Here is a 22,187-nt window from a genome sequence, read left to right on the forward strand (position 1 = left end):
CTCAACCTATCCAAGCTGTTTCGGTCCAGCAGCTGAATTCACTTCTCCGCTCTCAATAGTGACCCCTGTCGTCCATCCCTGAGCGCGGCACCGTGACCAAGAGGCAAAAGGGCTCACCTCACCCAGGCGATCTCAGTACCGGTCTCAGTGCCCGGCAGCCCCAGTCACACAGGGCTGACCGCACCATAGGCACTTCAGCGGAGCGAGCGGTCCGCCCTTCTCACAGCCAGCACCACATTGCAGCCATCTCGCTGCCGGCTCCCGACCTCCGCCGCCCCCAGGACCTCAGCGCCAGGGCGCAGCAGTCCCTGCAGGTCAGTGAGGCAGTCCCAGAGTCTTTGCCCGTGCCGCTATGCCCTCACCTGCTCAGACGCTCACGGCCGAGCTCCAATAACAGCAGGAGCTCCTTCACACAGGCCGCTGCATTGTGTCTCATCGCAGGACGCAGTATCGCCATGGCCGCCATTTTAATGGATCTGCTGCCTCCAGGGCAGCTCCTCACTCCCGTGGCGATTTGTATAAGATCAGGAGGCATTTGGCAAGGTTTTTTGGGTTCCATTGCAGGCTGAAGTTTCTGTCAATGGCAGTGATTATGTTGCTGAACAATTGAAAGAGATTGTAGCAGAGGGCATGCAAAGGGGGTAATCAAGTAGGAGATGGCCGATGGTGAGGTGAAATCATTCACCATGGCAAAGTTTTCTTCGATTCTGTTGGTGCTGATATTGATGTGGTCTACCAGAGCGGCACGCAGGGACATACGGATCATTTGCTGGTAGCATCTAAGGGTGGATTTCAATGTCTAAATTGTCCTGACTCATTCTCCATTTGCACTCCAGTTGTTACAGTGGTGTTTCACCAGACTGAGTTCCTCCAACTACCAACTGGCTTGGGTTATGGCTCTTGTTCTGTTACCGTGTTTGTTGAGAGACAAGGAGCTGGTGCAGAAGGCAATCCAGTTGTTGAAATTCTTTATAGATTTGAGGCAGCTGTTAATGTGTTGAGGTTGGAGTGGGTGTTGAGAGCGGTGTTGAAGTCCTAGTCATTGATGCTGTTCCAGTTTAAGCGGGCTGGTCTGGCGGTGGTTCATATGCATTTTACTGGGTCAAGAATGCTGAACTTGACAAGCGTGTGGTCTATCCAGGGGGCCGCTGTGTGCTCATCGACACAGATGTTATTGAAGTTGGTAAAAATAGAGTCCAGGAGGTGTCTGTCGACGTTTGTATGTCTCTTTACTTCTGGGGTGAGGCAACAAAGTCCATGATGGTGTAGATGAAATTGGTGCGTTGTCCTGCTGGTCTGTAGATGAGAGTGTCGGTTTGGGATGAAGTTGGCTGTGACGTGGCGCTTGGACAACAGGTGTTCCATGTTGGAGGATGACAAGTATTTGTGGATGATGGCTTTTGTTATTGGGATGCCAATGTGTTCACTACCTAGGGAAGATGTAGCTGTGGGCATGCACTATATAATAATAACTTGGCTTTTGAATCCATCAAGGCAGTCCATGTTCCCACTCTTTTGATGATGTCTTGTGTTGTGGGTATGCAAAGGGTAGGTAAGCTCTACAGATGGTGTAGTTCTGGGCATGTGCTGTAGGATTAAAAGATGGACGTTGTTTTTTTAGCATGCACAATATAATTATATAGCACACTTGTGTGTAGGTCAGGACATATAAGGCAGGAGAATACCAGGGAGCTATGGATTCATGACAATGTGTGAGTGAACTACTTTTTATGCAGTTCACATCGACAAAATACTTTGGGGATGATACCAACACTGATGGATAACCCCTAAAGCCAGCACCTAAGGGGCTTAGGCTAGACCACTGTAGCTAATGGGCAAAATTAATTGTCTAAAAGCTTTTTCTGTACCTGTAAGAATGTGTGTATTTTGTGTGGTTTGTGGTACTTGAGAACATGAACTTTCCCAATAGATCTAAAGCTATCTGTAGGCAAGACTTTTGAAGGTAACGAGGACAATGTATATTAGGTGTGATAAGAGATTATCATAAACATTGGAGTTAAAAATATAGCAGATGCTAAAATGAATGAATGATTGAATCTCCAAACAAATATGCCCTTAATTGAAGTAACAATTTAAGAATGATTCGTGTCTGATAGTAACTGGACTTGTATAGCACCTTCGTATTACAGCTTTAAAATCAACTGTGTTGGAATCCAGAGGCCTTACATTCTTTGTGCATAAATAGATGTATCAGAGTAATTTCTCACCACGCCTAACATTTTAGGTCATCTATTGCTCAGAATCCATGTAGTGTATCAAAAATGTTTTAACCCTGTCAAATTTATTTAATATACTTCATATTAGTATACAAGTATAAAATTAATGTTTATGTAAATTTTATATATTCCAAAATCTTAATTGTCCAAACGTCCTCACCTGAGCGACTTACATCCATTTGTATTTTGCGCCATGTCCCTAAGGATGCAAAGCCTGGCAAACAATTCTAAATTACTGCTCATAAACAGGAAGAAACTACTACATTCCAGTCACTGTCGAAGCCACATGTGATCTGATCACCTAATAATGTGGCATTCTTGCAAAATTTAATACCCCTCTTCATCATCAAAACGTTCATATTCTGTTGACATATCATCAAAATCTGATGTACATCAATTCTCAGTCAATGACCCAGATGATTTCTGAAAGGATTCCTTATACAATTAAATATTAAACCTTTTAGTATTCTGATAAGTTACACAGGCTTGTACTCGAGTGATTTAGGACACCAATTATTGATAGGTAAAAAGATACTCCACTCCACGACATGGCTGATGCACCTTTTATAGCAGATTAGCAGGGCCGTTTCTATCATTAGGCCAGACTAGGCGGCCGCCTAGGGCGGCAAAAGGGGGAGGGCGGCAAAAACATGAGTTCTCCGCACGCCCCAACAGTAAGCATGCCCTGCCGTCCTCTCTCTTCTGGGCCCCAACAGTTCAAGGAGGCCCCTAGAACTCGACCGTTTACGAGTTTTTATGTTAGTTTCTCCAATACATCCTGTTTTTAGGGCCTGTGAGTCCTCCCACTCTCTTCCCTTTCCTATCTCCTTTACCTGTTCCTCTGTACCTCTCACATCTCTCCTCCCCTTACTATTCATTCTTTTAACATTTTGTGACTCACCAGCGCCGAGAGCGGTTTTGAACGACATGTAGCTTTACATAAATACAATGACAATTCCAGGAGCCTTGATTTTAGTGAGAAAACGTAAGTGTAGGTGTTCAATAGGTCGTGAGCTCTACACGATTCCCTATTTTACTGTTAATAGCTTTAACATCCTGTAAAGTAATCGAGATAAAGAAATGGGTTGTGTTTTGTGCTACACTGTGCTCATCTCCGCCATCAGGGTCAAATGTGTGCACACCATCTCGGATCACGCAGAGGCAGGAATGGAAGGAATTTTGAGATATGACCAAAAGTTGTAGAGATTTTGGAAACAGTTCCCTCGAATGTGCCTGACAAGTCAGGAGTGATTTCCGCTATTTAGAAATACTAGGGGTCTTATTTATGAAGGCCTTGCGCTACCAGTGGCGCAAGGTCTTCATAAATAAGGCCCTAGATTTTTTTTACAAAATCGTGTTATTTAAACGCAGGCTCTAGTCAGTGTTCCCTTTAATATTGCTTACCCCTTTTGTAGCGCCCGTGCTAAACTGAGCTGTTTCTTTGTGCTTAATGTATATTTAACTGTGATAGTCAGCGAAGCTCGTTTAATTACTTCAGGAGGCGCTCTCTGCTACTCAGAATCCACTGCATCAATTTTTAATCACCACAGAGGCGCTACATTAATGTTGTTTACTGAAAAACTCAGAACCACCAAAAGATTCTTTTGGTGGTTTTGAGTTTTTCAGTAAACAAGAGTGCAGAGTGGGTGACGTCTTTGGGCGCTATGATGTCAAGGGTATTCGATATCCAATTATTACATTCCTTTGCCTTTAACGATAACTTTAACAGAGGAAAACAAGATACCTAGGTCAGACAACCGCAGTCAAGATATTTTGGTTCATTTTAGCCCATGAGAGACGGAAGAATAGTATTTTTAAATGTATTTTGAGTGATAAGGGTGTTAAAAGACAGGGACAGCTGCGTGATGTGACCAAACAAGAGGAAAAGGCCTTTCGACACTAATCAAATTATGCTTGGTAGCGATGGGTTTGAGATTGTGTGCAGCCTATCTGTGGCATCTTTAAAAAGTTGTGGGAAGCCTGCTGGAGTCTAGAAGTTTAGTAGCTTCTGGGTCCTGGGAGTTTTCCAGGGGAGAATTGAAATCAGCAAGAATAGTAAAACTGGTACTTTGAATGGTAAAAGGTGCCAGCAAGGAGAACGTGAAGTGAGTAAAACCTGATCTGAGGCCTGGGGGAGGCAGCTGTGCCTGAAATGGCATTTATTTCACATTAATAGCACAACTCTATCCAGCTAAGGTGTTGGTGCTCTTACACAACAGCAGAATTTGAAATGGCAGGACTTAAGAACTAAAGTAAACCAGCTACCTGAGGTAAGAGATGTGTGAAAATTTCCAAACTGGCAAAAAGTAGAAAGCGGGAGGGAGAAGAGGCGAGAAAGCAGTGAAGTGTAAAAAGGGGAATAAACAGAGGGCAGGGTTGGGCAGTGGGGAGAGTAAGGTGCAACTAATGAGAGGAAGGGAGGGGGCGGCATTTTTCAATTCTCGCCTAGGGCGGCAAAACACCTAGAAACGGCCCTGCAGATTAGTTATCAAAAGAAAGCTGCATCATGAGACATCCTGTTCAGGTCATTAAAGCCAATCTCGATAGACCAATATTAAAGAAAAAATATGGAAATCATCCATTCTATCATCTCATTTAGTTGGTACCCAAAGTAGTATGGTTTGCTGTCAATGTTATGATAAAACGAAATACGCTCCTAATAACACCATCCACCTTGCTTCATTCCTTCTCAATTTCTAGTATTTGACCAGCTCTACCATTTTCTCTAGCTAATGTGAACACAGCCAAATCTTTAACTGAACTCTCATTGGAAAACATTAAGAGCAAGCCTGTTCTCGTCATTATTCCAGAGCTGGACTGACTTGCCCTAACCAAGAGACTTCAATTGGTAATGCTCTGTTACACAATGTACATTATGTTTAACAGAAACTCGGCTTTCTTTCATTAAGTGTGAGCTGGATATAAAATGTTCCTACATCACTGGGAGGATAAACTTGGAGGTGGTTTGGTTTGTATACATATTGTGGTCAACACTAGTAACCCTCCCAGAATGGCAATACTTCAGCTTCTCTCACCGAAAAGCACTTAATATAACTTAACTTTCAGTGATATGTTGTTTCTCTACAGCCCCTTATCCCTGTGGTCAATCACTAAACTAAATGAAACCCGCCTCAGATTTTCTTTTAGATTGTGTCAATGTTTTGATTCTGGGCAAGTTAATTGTGTGGTTTAGCTAACCACCCATCCCTCAACCATGTTTGCCCCCTGGATTTATTCTCCCAATTTAGCATTAGCCCATGGTGAACACTGCCACACAGGAGAAGAGTAAAGCACTAGAGTGCTCATTACAGCTGGGCCGTAATTCGGATTTGGTTGGTGACTGATGGAGCCAGCCAAATTGGGAATTACAAGTACCACAGGAAAGTGCAACTTCGATATACGTTTCGTCTAAGACATTTTCCTTGCTAAAAATAAACAAGATGTGTGGGCGACAACAGGCGCGGTAATGGGTTAGTGCAGTCCCACAATGGAGCAGAGAGAGATGAAAGCTAGGATGCCCTTCAAACTAATAACATTGCCAAATAAAGTCACAGGGCCTGATTCACAAAGGTAAACTTGCACTTTTTACGATTTTTTGCTATTCACAACGGAGAGAACTGTCCTGTCTTTTTATGTGAGGAGACTCTGCACTCATAAAGATACTACTCATAAATGCCTTTGTGAATAGTAAACAATCGTAAACATACACAAGAGTGTAAGTTTGCCATTGTGAATCAGGCCCTTCGCATTTTAGAATAATGCTAATGAGTTAAGTTCGTACCAGATACTGTGTAATTCATTGGAGTTGGCTAGTTGTGCACCTTTCAACAATGAGCCAGAGGTAGCAGCAAATATTTAACCCAATAGCCCTTGCATGCAGCTGCCTTAGTTATGATGAGACGCCTCACATCAGCAACAAAGGGACAACAGGTGCAGGCAGCTGCTGTATCCCGAATTCATTATCACTGGTGCTCACTCATTAGTAGATCACGCTAGTGCAGTGATTAATGCTAATACCACTAGATCGAGAGACTGTTTCTATCAATGAATCAGATTCACTTTGGCCCAATTGAACAAAACTCTTCTCAAACTGATTAATAACAGTGATCCTTTGTGCTTTGCTCACAATATCTGCCTTGGGTAAATGGTGAAATCGTTTGCCTCAGTTCTGGTCTTGGAGGTGAGCAAATGAATATATTGTTATTTACATTCCTGACTCTTCCAACGTGGATGGAAGAAGCTGATGTTTACCGATTCCTTAAGAAGACAGTTGTTTATCACCTTACAATCTAACTATTGGTCTATTACTCAGCTGTGGTTGTATTAAATCTGGTGGAGAAAATAGGGATTGGCCAGTATCCGATCGTGGTTGAATATGACATTCAACAAGTTGTTGTCCTTACTTGGTAATCAAGTTAGTGGTGGTTGCTGCCTTAATAATAATAAGGGAATTTTATAAAGCGCCTGGTTACGCTCAGATGGCGTGTCCCCGCGCTGAAACCGAAGAACTCAGAAACAGAAGTGTGGAGTAAGCCCGGTTAACGTGAAAATAGGTATGTTTTTAGCTTCTTCCAGAAGCTGGATTCAGATGGCTCTAGGCGGAGGTTAAGAGGTAGGGCATTCCAGCTCTTCGCCACCAGGTAGCGAAAGGATCTTCCTCCCATGCGAGCCCTCCTTATCCTAGGGACCTTTAATAGGCCTCCCTGTGAGGAGCGCAGGGCGTGTGTTGGTACATACCTGGTGACCAGGTTCTGGAGTGGTGCTGGCGCCTTCCCAGCAAGAATTCGATGACAAGTGCAGAGGGCTTTGAATTAAACTCTGCTCCTTACTGGCAGCCAGTGGAGGGTCTGAAGGGCTGCTTTAGAGGCCGACCTTTTGGGAAATTTTAAAATGAGGCGGGCTGCCGCATTCTGTAACACCTGAAGGCGATTTATTGCTTTACAGGTTGCTCCCAGATACAACAGATTGCCGTAGTCTAGGCGCGATGTGACGAGGGCATGCACCAGCACTCTACGGACAGACGTAGGAAGGAGATCTAGGACCTTCCGTAGGCTTTTTAGAACGCTGAAACAGACACCCGCCACACGGTCTATCTGGGGTCCAAAGGACAAGTCGGCGTCTAGCCAGACTACAAGGTTCCTGACTTCCTGACGAGGTGTTGGAACCTCACCTAAGCATGGGGGCCACCACGCTGACGACCAAACAGATGGGTTCCCTCCCACCACGAGCACCTCAGTCTTGCTGCCATTTAATTTAAGTGAATGAATGAGTTAATAATGCAGACCACTTTATCTGTGTTTCTACTATGGTCTTTTTCATGCCTTTGAAATCATCCAACATCAGTCCATTTGCACCAGAATTCACACTATCTCAGTCTGGTTCTAACCTTGATTGCATATTGTCTCCCTGCCCATGGGCAGTATATGTGATGTGTGATGTTATGTGATGTACATTTGTATAGCACACTACCACTCCAAGGAGCATCTTGGCGCTTTGACACGTGCCGCTGAGAGATGGTCTCAGCTCTACTGTTCTCAACCACAGGGAAAGCTTTATACCAGTGTTTTACATGCAGCGTCCGGCAGGCTATAGATCCATGTCTTAAGGGATTTCCTAAACTTCTGTTTGGTGGTAATCACGCGGAGTTGATGAGGCAGTTTAATCCATGCCTTTGCACCTATTACCGCCAGGGATTGTCCTCCCTTAGTCGCCAGTCTAAATTTCGGGACACTCATCAAATTGTCTGTAGCAGATCTAAGTTCCTGTGTGGGATAGTATCGCCTGAAATTTCTGCAAAGGTACAATGGGCCTTGCTTATGGAAAGCCCTGTAGGCAATCGTCAGGACCTTAAACAAAATGCGCTTCTGAATTGGAAGCCAATGAAGGGCATCCAGCGCATCCGAGGCTGAAGATTTCCTTGGCCATCTGAGTACCAGTCTAGCAGCCACATGCTGGACCATCTGCAGTCTGTGCAGGGCAGATTTATTTGCCCCTGCATACAGGCTATTGCAGTAGTCCAATCTAGAAATGATTAGTGCAACTGTGACCGTACGTCTGGCTGGTAGGGGGAGGAGATCAAAAAATGTCCTAAGGCCCTTTATTATGTTAAAGCATGAGCCAGCTACTTCCTTTGCTTGCTGTTTGAACCAGAGAGTCTCATCAAATTTAATCCCTAAGTTATGTGCTGCACTGATAGTATTCGGTGGGGTTTCTGCCTCCTCCGGCCAACACGTTTGGGGAGAAAAGGAGTTGTTTAAGCCAAACGGCAAAATTTCCGTTTTAGCCGAATTACATTTGATATGAGTGTTTGTCATCCAAGCAAAAGTCGCAGTCAGACACTCGTTCAGGGTCTGTTCCGCATTGGTCGTGTCCTCATCCAGGACTAGGACTAGTTGCGTGTCATCCGCATAAGCTATTGTACTGATATTGAAGGAGGAGATTAGTTCAATCAGGGGGACCATGTATAAGTTAAAGAGGGTAGGGCTCAGACTCGAGCCCTGTGGTACCCCTGACCGCAATGCCTTCTCTTCGGAGCAGAACTGTCCCAGCGTGATAACCTGCCGTCAATGCGTCAGAAAGTTTTTGAGCCATTTTAACACGGTGCCCGCTATGCCCGCACTAGTCAGGCGGTGTGACAATATAGTATGGGACACCGTGTCAAACGCTGCAGATAGATCTAGTAGGATCAGGACTGCCCTCTTTCCCCGATCCAGTGCAGCTAGTCTGGTCTCTGTTGTGAACAGCAAGGCAGACTCTGTAGAGTGGTGAGCTCTGAAGCCAGCTTGATTGGTATGAAGGATATTTTTCTCCTCTAAAAAAGCAGTGAGCTTTACATAAGGCGGGGAGAAGTGAAATAGGTCGCAGATTGGATAGGACCGTAGGGTCCCTCAAAGCCTTTTTCTGTAAAGGTCTGACTGCAGCAACTTTCCAATGGGTTGGGATCTCGCCTGTTTGGAAGGATGAATTAATGATAGAATTTAATACAGGATTGACCTCCTCTATTGTAGCTTTCAGCAGCGCTGGGGGACAGGGGTCAAACGGTGATCCAGACTTAATTGAGGATATAGGCTGGAAGGAATCCTCCAGGCTGATCGGGGCAAAGGTCTTCCAGCATGCTGAGTGAGAGTCAATTGTGTGTATATTGTTCATTGCATCTAAATCCCCCAGTTCGACCTGAGGGAAGTCTTTCATAAGATTGTGTATTTTTTGTTCAAATAAATCCACTATCTCATCACAGAGAGTCTGGGACGGCGGAATTTCCTGAGATAGTATTTTGGGATTCCTAAAATTATTAACGATTTCAAAGATTTCCTTCTGCTTATTATTGGAGGCTGCTATCATGTTCGTGTAATAGATCACTTTAGCACGTTTAATTAACGCGTGATAGTGCCTTCTAGCTGTCTTGTAGGTCTCCTGGTCATTACTATAGTAATGACGACGCCATCTGCGATCTAGGACTCTCACTTCTCTTAGTGATTCTGTTAATGCACTCGTAAACCAGCGCAAAGACTTTTTCCCTTGTATAGATCTGGTCTTTGTCCCTCGGGATTTCATCCTCTCCCCAATATTCCTCATCCACCCCTCATATCTCTGGTCATCAGTAATCGCATTCCCTAGAAGTAGCGGTTTGCTCTCCTTCACCCAGCTGATGAAATCTGGGTGGGATCACTGAAATTATATCGACCCCAAAAATATCGAGTTGCCATAATATCGTTGACAAAATATCGATGGACAAAATATCGACTGGCTATCTTTAAACAGGTAAGTACTAAAATATCGACTCTAAAATATTGAGTTACTAAAATATAGACTGTAAAAAATATCGTTTTTTTAAATGTCTTTAAATTAAGTTAAAACTAATGTAGTAATAAATATATTTATTATAAACTTACTTAAAATTATTAAATTAATGTTATATTAATAAATATTTATTTTAAATTAAATAAAAATATAAAAAATAATACATATATATTTATATAATTTTTTTTTATTAAATAAACATATATAATAATTTTACCGTAGCATAGCAAAATAGTTAACATTTATTGTAACAACTGTAGTGAATTCTACAATAGCTAAAGCGTTGGATAGCGTAGGGGTAAAATTTACTATTCCCACTCCAGTGGGTGCAACAGTAGGGAAAGCGTTGGATAGCGTAGGGGTAAAATTTACTATTCCCACTCCAGTGGGTGCAACAGTAGGGAAAGCGCTGGATAGCGTAGGGGTAAATATTACTATTCCCACTCCAGTGGGTGCAACAGTAGGGAAAGCGTTGGATAGCGTAGGGGTTACAATTACTATTCCCACTCCAGAGGATGCTACAGTAGGGAAAGCGTTGGATAGCGTAGGGGTTAAAATTACTATTCCCACTCCAGTGGGTGCAACAGTAGGGAAAGCGCTGGATAGCGTAGGGGTAAAGATTACTATTCCCACTCCAGTGGGTGCTACAGTAGGGAAAGCGTTGGATAGCGTAGGGGTTAAAATTACTATTCCCACTCCAGTGGGTGCTACAGTAGGGAAAACATTGGATAGCGTAGGGGTTAAAATTACTATTCCCACTCCAGCGGGTGCAACAGTAGGGAAAGCGTTGGATAGCGTAGGGGTTAAAATGATTATTTCCACTCCAGTGAGTGCAACAGTATAAAAAGGCAAAACTTCATAATTAATTATAATTTATAGAAAATTTAGTACCAAGTAAATTTAATTTCCTATACCAATAACTTTTATTTACCAATTATTTTTATTTTCATGGACAATTATTAATTAATTAAACAATTTAATTAATTAAATTAATTAATTAATTAATTATTGATTTACTTCCCATCCTATTCCCCTATAAACCCACAACCCACTACTGAAACTAATTTACTATAAATTAATTATTTATCAATTAATCAATTAATATTAATTACCAATATTTTTTTATTTAATTACCAATTATTAATTATTTGACAATTATTATTAATAAATACATAATTAATTAATTCTATTTAAATTACTTCCCACCCTATTCCCCTATAAACCCACTACCCGCTACAGATTTATATTACACAATTATTAAAAATTAGTAAAAACTTACCTTATTTTCCATTTTCTTTTCTCTATATTCTATCTAGTCGATATTATGTCTAGTCTATATTTTTGATTCGATATTTTGGCTATTAATATCGATATAACTCGATATTTTTGTAGTCTATATTATGTCCAGTCTATATTTTGGTTTCGATATTATGTCTGTTTACCATCTGGGTGTTCTATAATTTCCCCCCAGCGTGGGGTAGACCTCCCTTTATCTTGTGTTCCCATCTTCATAGCCTTATTACCATGTACCCTAAGGCTGAAAGCAATAAATTTGTGATCAGACCAAGTCTGATTCAAAGGGGACTCTACCTTCATTGTGTCCAGGTTAGAACTGATGCAGTCCAATATGTGCCCTGCTTTATGGGTGGGTTCCAGAGTTTGCATTGTTAGTCCCAGAACGTGTAGAATCTCTTTAAAACACGACACGTTGGGATCGTTACTGCTGTCCAGATGAAGTTTAAATCTCCCAATAAAGTAAAATTGCCAAATTTGAGAGTCAAATTAGTCAGGACTTCTCCTACACTTTCTAAGAACTGTGTTGGTTGTCCTGGAGGATGATATATCAATGCCCCCGCAAAGGTAAAGGAATCATGCGCCTGAATGCTGAATCCGAGACTTTCTGCTCCTTTAATGTCCGATAAATCTGTTGTAGTACATTTTAAAGAATCTCGGTAGATGATTGCCAGCCCCCTCCTCGCTGTGAAGGTCTATCTAGCCTCTGAATTAGGAAACCTGGAGGCAGCACATGCATTATATCGGGGTTGGACCAGTCTCTAAGCCATGTTTCCGTGACTAATAAGCAGTCTAGATCTTTTTCTAGAATTAGATTATATATATGTAGTGCATTCTTGCACATGGAGCGTGCATTTATGAGGCCCCCGGTTAAATTACTACGTACCCCTTTCACTGTTGGTCTATGATATGGCTCTAGTACCTGCTTACATCCACGACAGCCTATAGGGTCTACCCAAGTATCAACATTAATGGCCTGGTGACAATACTTAGGTTGTTTGTTCCGTGATAATATGAAATCTCTTGACAGCTGATTGGTAGTGGTTACCTTGGCAGTATGTCTGGCCCCTGGCCCGTCCTTAGCGCGGACGGCGCAGACGGGCTGGACTTTGGCTCGACTTCGGCGCGGGGACGGCGCAGGCGCTGCGCTTATCCGCTGCGCGTATTCGGCGACATCGAGTTATGTAGAGGACGGGCTCACACCGGGAGGAAACCCGGAAGAAGGTACCACCCTGCACCCTCCACAACAAACAAGCCTAGCGCTTGCAGTGGAATGGGGCTGCAGAGGCGAAAGTGAGCAGTAAATTCAGTTTTTAAAAGGAAGTGCCTTAGTGAATTTTTGAAATCAAAACACAAAACACAAATTGCTTAAAACATTCCAGGTCGCGCTGCAGTAGTTCAGGGTGCGCGCGTCATATATGGCTATTCCACATCCAAACTGAATGGAAACCAATTGAGATCCTACTTCCATGCCTTCTTTTAGGCTCCCTTATTTTCTGATGCCTTTCTTATTAGAAATTCTGGGTTTATCTTTGTCTCCAAAATTTCACTGGAGACCCAGGACAATTCTAAGTCACTAATCCATTTTCTTCACAAAGTAACAAATGTAAATGTCTCAATGGCTTCCTAACTCCAACAAAAATTCAGCCTGATTCACCCTAACAGAAGCTAAGATCGATAACAGTATTCATAAGCACACTTGGCACATTCCTTTTGGCTTGACAAAATGTGATCCTATATCTCTAGTCATGGCTTCTCAGTATTAGCCCATTGTCTCTGAAAATGGATTTGTAATTCACTCCGATTAGTCCATAATTCTCTGTAGTATTTCAGTCAATGCTTTCTAGGCTCCTGGTTCTGTATTTGCATGCTGCTCGTAACCTTCTCTCTGTCGTCAATGTGTGGAGATTTCCACTGTCAAGCGAGCCCACTTGGGTGGAAGAGTGTTCTTTGTCCAGACACCCATGCCGTGGAAGGATTATACTTTCTTTCTGTGATCCCATCCTGGTCTTTTGGTGTGCCATGAAGACTTGACTGTACCTTCATTAAATTTGACGCTTTATTAATCAGCTAGCTTTAGAGCAAGTTGCACATTCCACTGTGTTGCTTTATCCTTCAGAAGAATTGGTCAGTGTTTATAAACATTAATGCCTGGTAACTGTAACTGAACACAGCTATGCACGTGCATGTGATCACAGAAATATCTTTGCTATTTGTGGGAATTTGCAAAATTCAATATCGCTCGAACTTTAGGAATCGTTTTGCTGAATGTAGCGCACATTAACCCGAAGAACAATGCTTCATGACAGCCTATATTTATTTTAAAAAAATTATCGCAGTAATCAAACAGTATTCGCGTTTATTAAAATCCCTCATTCACATGATGAAACTATTGAAATCAAGAAAAAAATGCCCCATTTCTCGATTGAAGTTCCCTTTTTATACACGAACGGGCATCGAAATACGGCAACAGGATTATCTATTTTCATTCTATGTTGGATGGAAAAGTCTCAGTGTTTGTAATGTTCAGTGCTGCTCTGCAGGCTGTATGCTGGAGGTTCATGAGGTACACAGAGGCATAGAAGTGAAACAGATATGCCATCATGTATGTACACGTGTCTTTTTAAATTGCAGGTGTGTGTTTCGATCTTCGTTACTGTTTGGCCTGCACTGATGATAACTACCTTAAATCATGGAATTTGACTACTCGAATCAATGATCAATCTCTGAGTGTCAATGTGAACAGAGGCAAAAAGCATGATGGCATTCTGGAGGTTGTCGTTATGGAACATTTTCCTAGGTGAGTTGAAAATATGAATGTATAGCATGTTGTTAAAAAATGTAGATTATAAATTAAAAGTGAAAAACATATGTGCTATTTGCCTAAAACTCGTGCCCCCGCCATGCACAGTTTTCTCATCAATTCATCAATAATTTAATGTAACTGTTGCAGTAATATTATCAATGACGTCAAATTCAACCCCTGCCGCGCACGGCTGAAGGCTGTGTACGGCGGGAGGTTGGTTGCAGGGCCTGACCCTGTGGCCAACACCCCCCCCCCAAAGTCAGCCAATCCCACGCTGAACAGGGCTTCGGTCATGCACAGGCCAGCACATATGGCCAACTCCGCACATGCACCCAACCCCATGTTGCGTGCGGTCTTTGGCGATGTGGCATATCGGTGGCCTTTGGGCCCCGTAGACCCCATCCCCAGGGCCTAAACATATATATTAAGGGAAGAAGTCAAGCAGTCCCTTTCACAAGTCTTATTAAACCCTAGGGACTACATCCTGGGGGTCAAATTCAACAAAAACAATTAGATTCAACAAAAACTGCCACTGGGTGGATCATTGACACAATACTGAAACCAAAAATATCATGATACAGAAATATTGTGCCAAAAATATCGATCACGAAAAATAACTTTCCTATACTTATAATGGTAAGTCCAAAAATATTGATTTTATTTTGTTTTACACTAATATTGAAAAAATATGTACACTATTGTTAAAAAAAAAAAATATATATATATATATATTTACTGAAAAAAAACATAGGTTTGAGGAACGTCATAGTTAGAAATTAGCATTTAAAAAACATTAAAAATTCACTGAAAAAAACATAGGTTTCAGGGGTGTTATAGTTAGCTGGACATTTCACTCATACAAAACCATAGAAATTCCTTCGTTATAGTTAGTTCTGCTAACTATAACTCGACCCCCGTGATGCACTGCTGATGACATCACATATTACATCACTCATGACATTGTCAGTGACATCACTGATGACATCTCAAATGACATCACTGATTAAATCATCCATTCAGTGCCTGAATGGATGATTTAGTAGGTGCGTGACTGACTCTCTAAGTGAGTGATTAAACGTATCTTACTGAATGCATGGGTTAGTGACTAAACTTTGTGAATGTCTGTATCCATCTGTCTGTTGGTGTGTAACTGGCTACATGGGTTTGTGAATAGCTACATGAGTGTCTTTATATGTTGTTGATTGGTTGTCTGAGTATCTGTATGGGTTCCTGAGTGTTTATGTGGGTGGGGTGTGTGTGACTCTGTGCATAGATGTGTGAGTGGGTGATTCACTTGGTGCATGGTTTCAAGACTGCATCTGTGATGGACAGTGCGGGTGGGTGAGTGTGTGTATGGGTGTGTTAGTGAGTGAATGTATATCTCAGTGGTACATGTGTGAGTAACTACATATGTGAAAGGCAGTATATATGTGTGTTGGGGTAGATAAATGGCTATAAGTGAGAGTGTGTGATTTTGAGAGTGGCGGTACGGATGAGTGTGTTCTTGTATCAGTGATTGTATAAGAGCATAAGAATGTGCTAGTATTTGTATGAGTGATTAAACTAGTGTGTGTATAACTGTGTAGGTGAGTAAATGGCACTGTGACTAATTATTTGCATGGCTGACTAGGTGTGTGAGTACCTCTATGGATGAGTGGTGGTGTCTGAGTGTTTATATAGGTGTATGAGTGCATATGATAGTCCTATACTGAGTGACCATAAGTATGAGTGACTGTACGGGTGAGTGAGTGGATGTGTGTGTAAAACCTAAGAATCAGTGAGTGTGTGTGTAGGTATTGATGTTGGAGTGTCTATGGTTTTGAGAATGGCAGTCTGGAATTTAGAGTAGGTGTATCAAAGGTTATATTAGGGTGTGAGAAGAAGCATCAATTTATCACATGGATGATGTCATCAGTAATGTCATTTGAGATGTCATCAGTGATGTCACTGACCATGTCATGAGTGTTGTAATATGTGATGTCATCAGCAGTGCATTGTGGGGGCGTGAGTTATAGTTAGCAGAACTAACTATAACAGAGGAATTTCTATCGTTTTGTACGAATGAAATGTCCAGCTAACTATAACACCCCTGAAACCTATGGTTTTTTTTGTGAATTTCTAAGATTTTTTAAATGCTAATTTCTAACTATAACGTGCCTGAAACCTATGGTTTTTTCAGTGGATTTCAAAGGTCTTTCAAATGCTAGTTTCTAACTATGCCTACAGAGGTAGGACATGTGAAGAAAGAAGAAAAAACGCACTGAAAGAAGCAAAAGAAATGCAGAAAGAAGCAACAGAAGTCCACAAAGACGAAGAAAAGTGCAGGAAGAGGCAAGACATGTGCAGAAAGAACCAACAGAGGAGCAGAAAGAGGCCTTGTTCCAAAGTCATCCTGTGCCCACAACTTTTTCAGACAGGTACTGGTGGTAACTGACTCTGACTAACCAGGCCTAGAGCCAGTGCTATGCTAAAAGACACTTAGAATACAGTGAAAACACCTACATAAACTAGGGAAGACTATGCGTGGGGGTACCCCTTTGATTAGCATGCCCTCCTTTTTAAGGCCCTAGTACATAATAGGGCAAGGGGATTAAAACTACCTCTTAAAACGCGCTACGGGGTGCATTTGCACAGTGGTGAAGGGAGGAGGGGCCTGAGGTGACAGGTGTGCAAACACTCCCTGTGGCCGTTTTAAGTTGGGAGATTAAGTCCCCTTGAATCCTGACGGTCCCTGGGGTCCAACTAGCCAACCAGGTACCGCCAGTAAGCGCCACAGATCTGCGTTGCAGAGAGGTGTAAAAAGGGGCCTGGCCTGGGCATCCTCTCTGCAATGCAGCACAGTGGCACTTACTGGAGGTATCTGGTGAGCTAGTTGGCCCCCCCAGGGACCCACAGGATTCAAGAGGAATTAATTCCCCAACTTAAAACGCACCACAGGGCGTGTTTGCACACGTCACCTTAGGCCCGCCCTTCACCACTGTGCAAACGCGCCACGTGGCGCGCTTTAAGTTGGAGGATAAAGTCCCCTTGAATCCTGAGGGTCCCTGGGGTCCAACTAGCCCACCAAGTACCTCAAGAAAGGGCCACAGAGCTGTGTTGCAGAGAGTGTGTAAAAAGGGGCGTGGCCTCTGAACACCTCTCTGCAATGCTGCTCCCTGGCACATACTGGATGTTCCTGGTGGGCTAGTTGGCTCTCAGGGACCCCCAGTATTCAAGGTCCATTGGTTCCCCATCTTACAACGCACCAGGGGGCGCATTTGCAGAGTGCTGCAGGGAGGTGGCGGGCCTCTGGCACGATGCCGGACTTTTTTAATATATTATTTTTTTTAAGAAGGGGAGCTGTGTGGCCCCCCTCCCTTTCCTATTTTATTAGCCCAGGGGACCCCATCCCCAGGGCCTGACCCCTATATTTTATTTTTATTTTTTTTAAATGGAAGGGGTCTGAGTGGCACCCCTCTTCAGGCCATATACGGCCCCGGGGACCCCATCCTTGTTTTTTTTAAATGTTATTTTTATTATGGGGGAGGGGAGCTGCGTGGCCCCTCTCTCAGGCCAATCATGGCGCCGGGGACCCCATCCCCCGGGGCCTAGCCTCTCGTTGGGGACCATGGGGGGTCCCCAATTCCCCCACGGTCCCGCCGGCTCCCCGCCTCCTGCGGGAGCCAGCATTGCTTTTCCACACGGGGAGATGCTGACATGCAGCTCCCCGTGTAGAAAAGCAATCTGGTTTAGTTTTTGGAAGAGAGAGAAGGTTCCCTGCTCTCTTCCAAAAACCAAACCAGAGTTTGCAAAGACGGGGCAGGAGCCGCAAGGCTCCAGCCCTGTCATTGCAAACAGCATTGTCCTGGGGGTGGGCACCCCGGGACACTGCAGGAGCCAGCCCTGGGGGGTGGCAGTCCCCAGGGCCATCACTGACTCCAGGAGAGGGCCCGCGCTGCCCCCCTTCCACCTATGGCACAGGTGGTGGTCCCTGGGGGAGGTGGTGGTCCCTGGGGCTCGGGGGTCCAGAACGGACCCCCCAAGTTGTATATTAGTGCCCCGGGGCTGAGGGGGGTAGTGTGCTCCCGCAAATTTAAATAATGAGAGCCCCGGGGGTGGCTGTCCCCGGGGCTTGGGGGGGGGTCATGGAGGCTCCCCAAACTATATAAAAAAACAAGCCCCGGGGGCTGTCAGTTCCCTGGGCTGCGGGGGGGCCATGTGCCCCCCAGCAAATATTTATACAAAGCCCAGTGGGTGGTGGTCCCCGGGGCAGTGTGGGGCATTGGGGGCTTCAATTAAACGAAGTCCAGGAGCCCACGCTTTGGTTTTTTAATTATTGCGGCCGGATCCGTGCACCCAGCGCGCATCTCGCAGTTAAAAAAAATATGCTTTTATTGATCCTGGGGTCCTTGTGTGACATCTTAAGCAGGCCTAAGGGGTCAGGGTGTTTCTATCCTGCCCCTTTTTCCTGTTTTGCGCCTTTGTTTTTCTATTTTCTTGTGCCTCGGTTCTACAGAGGCACAAGATGGCTGCCAACACTTCCTGGTTTGGAGTGTTGACAGCCAAATAGAATGCAGCTCGTGATCGGCAGGGTGCGCGGATCCTCCGTGCCTCTATATATCGATAGTTTTATTTGTTGATTTTCTCGGCAACTACTGAATGGATTTACACCATTTAAGAAAAAGAGTGCTTTCTGAACCAAGCACTACCTTTCTGCCAAATTTGGTGTAACTCTGTTCAGCAGTTCCAGCTGTAGCCGTGTCTAAAGTTTCCTATGGGAAATGCTTTTTTCCCCCTCTTTTTCTTGAATTTCTCAGGAGCTACTGAACGGATTTACACCATTTAACAAAAAGAGTTCTTTCTGAAACAAGAGCTACCTTTTTGCAACATTTGGTCTAATTCCGTTCAGCAGTTTGGACTGTAGCCGTGTCTAAAGTTTCCTATGGGAATTAACATGGAAAAAACAAGTTTTGGGACCCCCCTTTTTTCTCGGCCCCCACTTGCCAAATCACCCCAAAACTTTCAACAAGATAGTAGCTAACTGGAGCGTTTTGAAAATTTCGCGAAGATTCGTCAACCGGCACCAAAGTTATTGGGAAAAGAAAAACGCTTTTTTAATAGAAACAAGGTCCTAACTATAACTACCTAATGGCGACTGCAAGTAGGTAATATATGTATATATATATATATATATATATATATATATATATATATATATATATATATATATATATATATATATATATATATATATATATATATACACACATACATAATGTCGGTCAGATAGGCTCCGACCACAGGTCAGAGGCTTTCCGACCAACATCCATGTTTTCAAGTCCGACCAACTCATTACAATGTAGGCAGCTGAAGTTTAAACTGGCCGGTTGAACCGACTGGCTGGCTCAAGGAGCCCGACGGCCAGTCAGAAACCAAACATAATCCCATGCGGACTGCATTTACACCGTCAAGATTATAATGTTGACAGGCTTTTCATGACGGGCTTTCTGACATGTAAAGCGGCCCTCATGCCTCTGCAGCCTCCAGTTGAGGGCCTGGGGGACACCCAGTGCTTAATTTGTAAAATATGAAGTGCAGGTGCTCTAATGTTTGTTGGAGGCCACACCTACATTTCTCTGGCTCCACCCACTCCCTCCACTAGCTCCACCCACTTACTCTATTCGCTCCACCCACATCTTCAACTGGCGCTGCTAAACATTGTGACGGTAATTTGATACAAATGAAACACGTGGTCAGGCATGAGAAGAGTGTGGAAAGGGACCAGTAAGTATACGGCCTTAGGCAGAGCGAGAAATAACTTAAACAGAGAGGAGATGGTCTTTTGAGGATAGCATGGTCTCAGAGTACTGTCTTGCACACAGCAACATTATAGTAGAGGAATTCTCTTGTATCGTTCGGAGGGTGTGCATTTGTCTTTCATGGCAAAAAAGCGTATCTATCTGCTGAATTTAAGAGAAAAAGTGGTTAGCATCTAGGGGAAGAACCTGTGGTGCTAGAAGGATCAGTAATGGATGATTTTATAATGTGGTGAGGCAGGAAAACACCCAATCGGGGTTTCCTGGTTCTCTAACTATTGTGAAGGTCTAACCGGCCCAGCATTCCAAAGGTGTTCTAGGTACATCCAGGCTTGTGCCGGACACCTGGAGCTCAATATTTCATCTGCCTCAAATCACACATACAGTCTGGCTTAAAACATTATTGCCTAGCTGTGGACAGTTTAGAAAAGCACGACATTCTAATAATACAGCACTCCAAATGGGATTGTACAGCCACAAAAAACTCACTATAAAAGGCACACATACCACAGAAATACTCGAGTCCTGAAGCAGCACTCATGCGGTGTAGAATGCAATAAGTGCATTGGGCTAAAAAAAATTATAATTAACTGTACATTATGAGAAACTTCAGTTAAAAATTACCAATGAAGTATCTGCACGTCATTTTAACCTCAATAACAGTGATGGGAGCCACAACAGACCGTAATAGAGTTGAAAAGAAGATTCTTGGGTGAACAAATTCGGGGCCAGTCTGCATGTGAGAGCACAGGTTAACCTTGATGAGCCTAACCAGACTTGAGGGTGATGCTGCCTCCACTACCCCGGGCGTTTTGGCGAAGCCACCTCGGTGTATAGGGCCCTCTGGTGCTTGACACGGGTCTGCTATGTGGGTAATGGGCATGAACAAGGATACAGCTTCAGCACCCAATGTAGGATGCCCATCCTTACCTCGTACATACCCACTACCCACCATATTGTTTGGTAAGCTGAATCAGTGTCAGTCAGTCTCAGAAAGAAACACGGGCGAAAGAAGCTCAAAGGTGGAAACATATTTTAATGTTATACAAAGTGCATTTTCGGTTTCTTGATAGCAGCTCGTCACATTTCTAACTTACTGTACACCTTTTTTCTTCGCTGACTGTGCATGTTGTCGAACACCTACTCTGGCGCAAAGGCAGACAACAGTGAAGGAAAAAAAAGTAGACTTGTTCTTTTGAACAGCTGCATTAGCCGGCTGTCTCTTCCTAAATAACAGTCCGGAAGAACAACCTTGTTCACACGCTGATGCCTATGGTGATGTGACACACGACATAGACATTTTTTCTCAACTTTATGACTAATGCCACGTACCCTGGTCTCCTCGGCTGGCCCCCTCTTTGGGGGAGACCCACGATACCCGGGTACTTTCTGCTCTCTCCAAGTGCCCTTGCCCCTTAGTTAAATTTTAGTCAAACTGCAACACTTTCACTTAACATATCTCACACTCTGCAACACACTACGAACACACCAGTTTGTCCCTTAATTAGTTCAGAACCTGTGATGGAAGGAAGAGGGAACGAATGTGGCTGCCTGCCTATGCCTATCATTTAGGGAAGGCCTGGGAAAGTGAAACCAAACTGTGTTTCATCGGGAAACTAATTAGTACGAGCTGCGCGCCAGCCAACATGTTTGGGGTTAATGCAGTTAAACAGAAACCTGAAAGACAAATAGGCAATTTTCAACCACAATGTGTTTCACTATTGACCAGCCTTTCTGAAGTATTTCCATAATTTTATGAGCCCGGCTTGATAAACACATGGACATTGTTCTTCTGTCCGCGTTCAGCAAAGGCTTCCAAAACAAACAACACCTAGTTAACTCATCTCGTGCGATTGATTTATTTGTCTCACCTGGGCATTCGGAAGCATTGTTTGACTTGAAAGAAGCAGGTTTATCATCGTCGTTCCAGTGCGCCGCTGCACGACCCGACCCGACCCACGACGACGTTGAGCCTGGTCACTGTGGGCAGGGCAGCCTGTGCATGCATGTGCGTGGCCGCCACGTAAAAAAAATCTGTGCGCGTTGCGTGCACAGCCCCTACCTCCCATCAGTGAGTGTGTTCCGCAGCACGCCCACCGGCAACACTGCACTGTGAACTGAGGGCCGCACCCGCAGCTGCCATTTGCTGCTGCCATGATCAACAAATATTTATTAATTTATAAATCCTCTGTTGAGCTCAGCTTCAGGGCATGCTAACTTAACAAACTGCGGCTGCGCTGCAAGCACCGAGTACAG

At 43.7% G+C, this 22,187-nt stretch overlaps 1 protein-coding gene across 1 annotated transcript in view; it reads left to right on the forward strand.

Annotated features, from left to right (window-relative positions):
- LOC147668654 (uncharacterized) overlaps positions 1-22,187 on the forward strand; it is a 574,419-nt gene that overhangs the window by 402,750 nt on the left and 149,482 nt on the right. Inside the window, exon 23 of the mRNA XM_086948545.1 lies at positions 13,965-14,130. Within this exon, the coding sequence (XP_086804671.1) occupies positions 13,965-14,130 (166 nt within the window). The remainder of the gene's footprint in view (positions 1-13,964; positions 14,131-22,187) is intronic.

Source organism: Lissotriton vulgaris, unplaced genomic scaffold (genome assembly GCF_964263255.1).
Source record: "Lissotriton vulgaris unplaced genomic scaffold, aLisVul1.2 SCAFFOLD_518, whole genome shotgun sequence".
NCBI lineage: Eukaryota > Metazoa > Chordata > Amphibia > Caudata > Salamandridae > Lissotriton > Lissotriton vulgaris.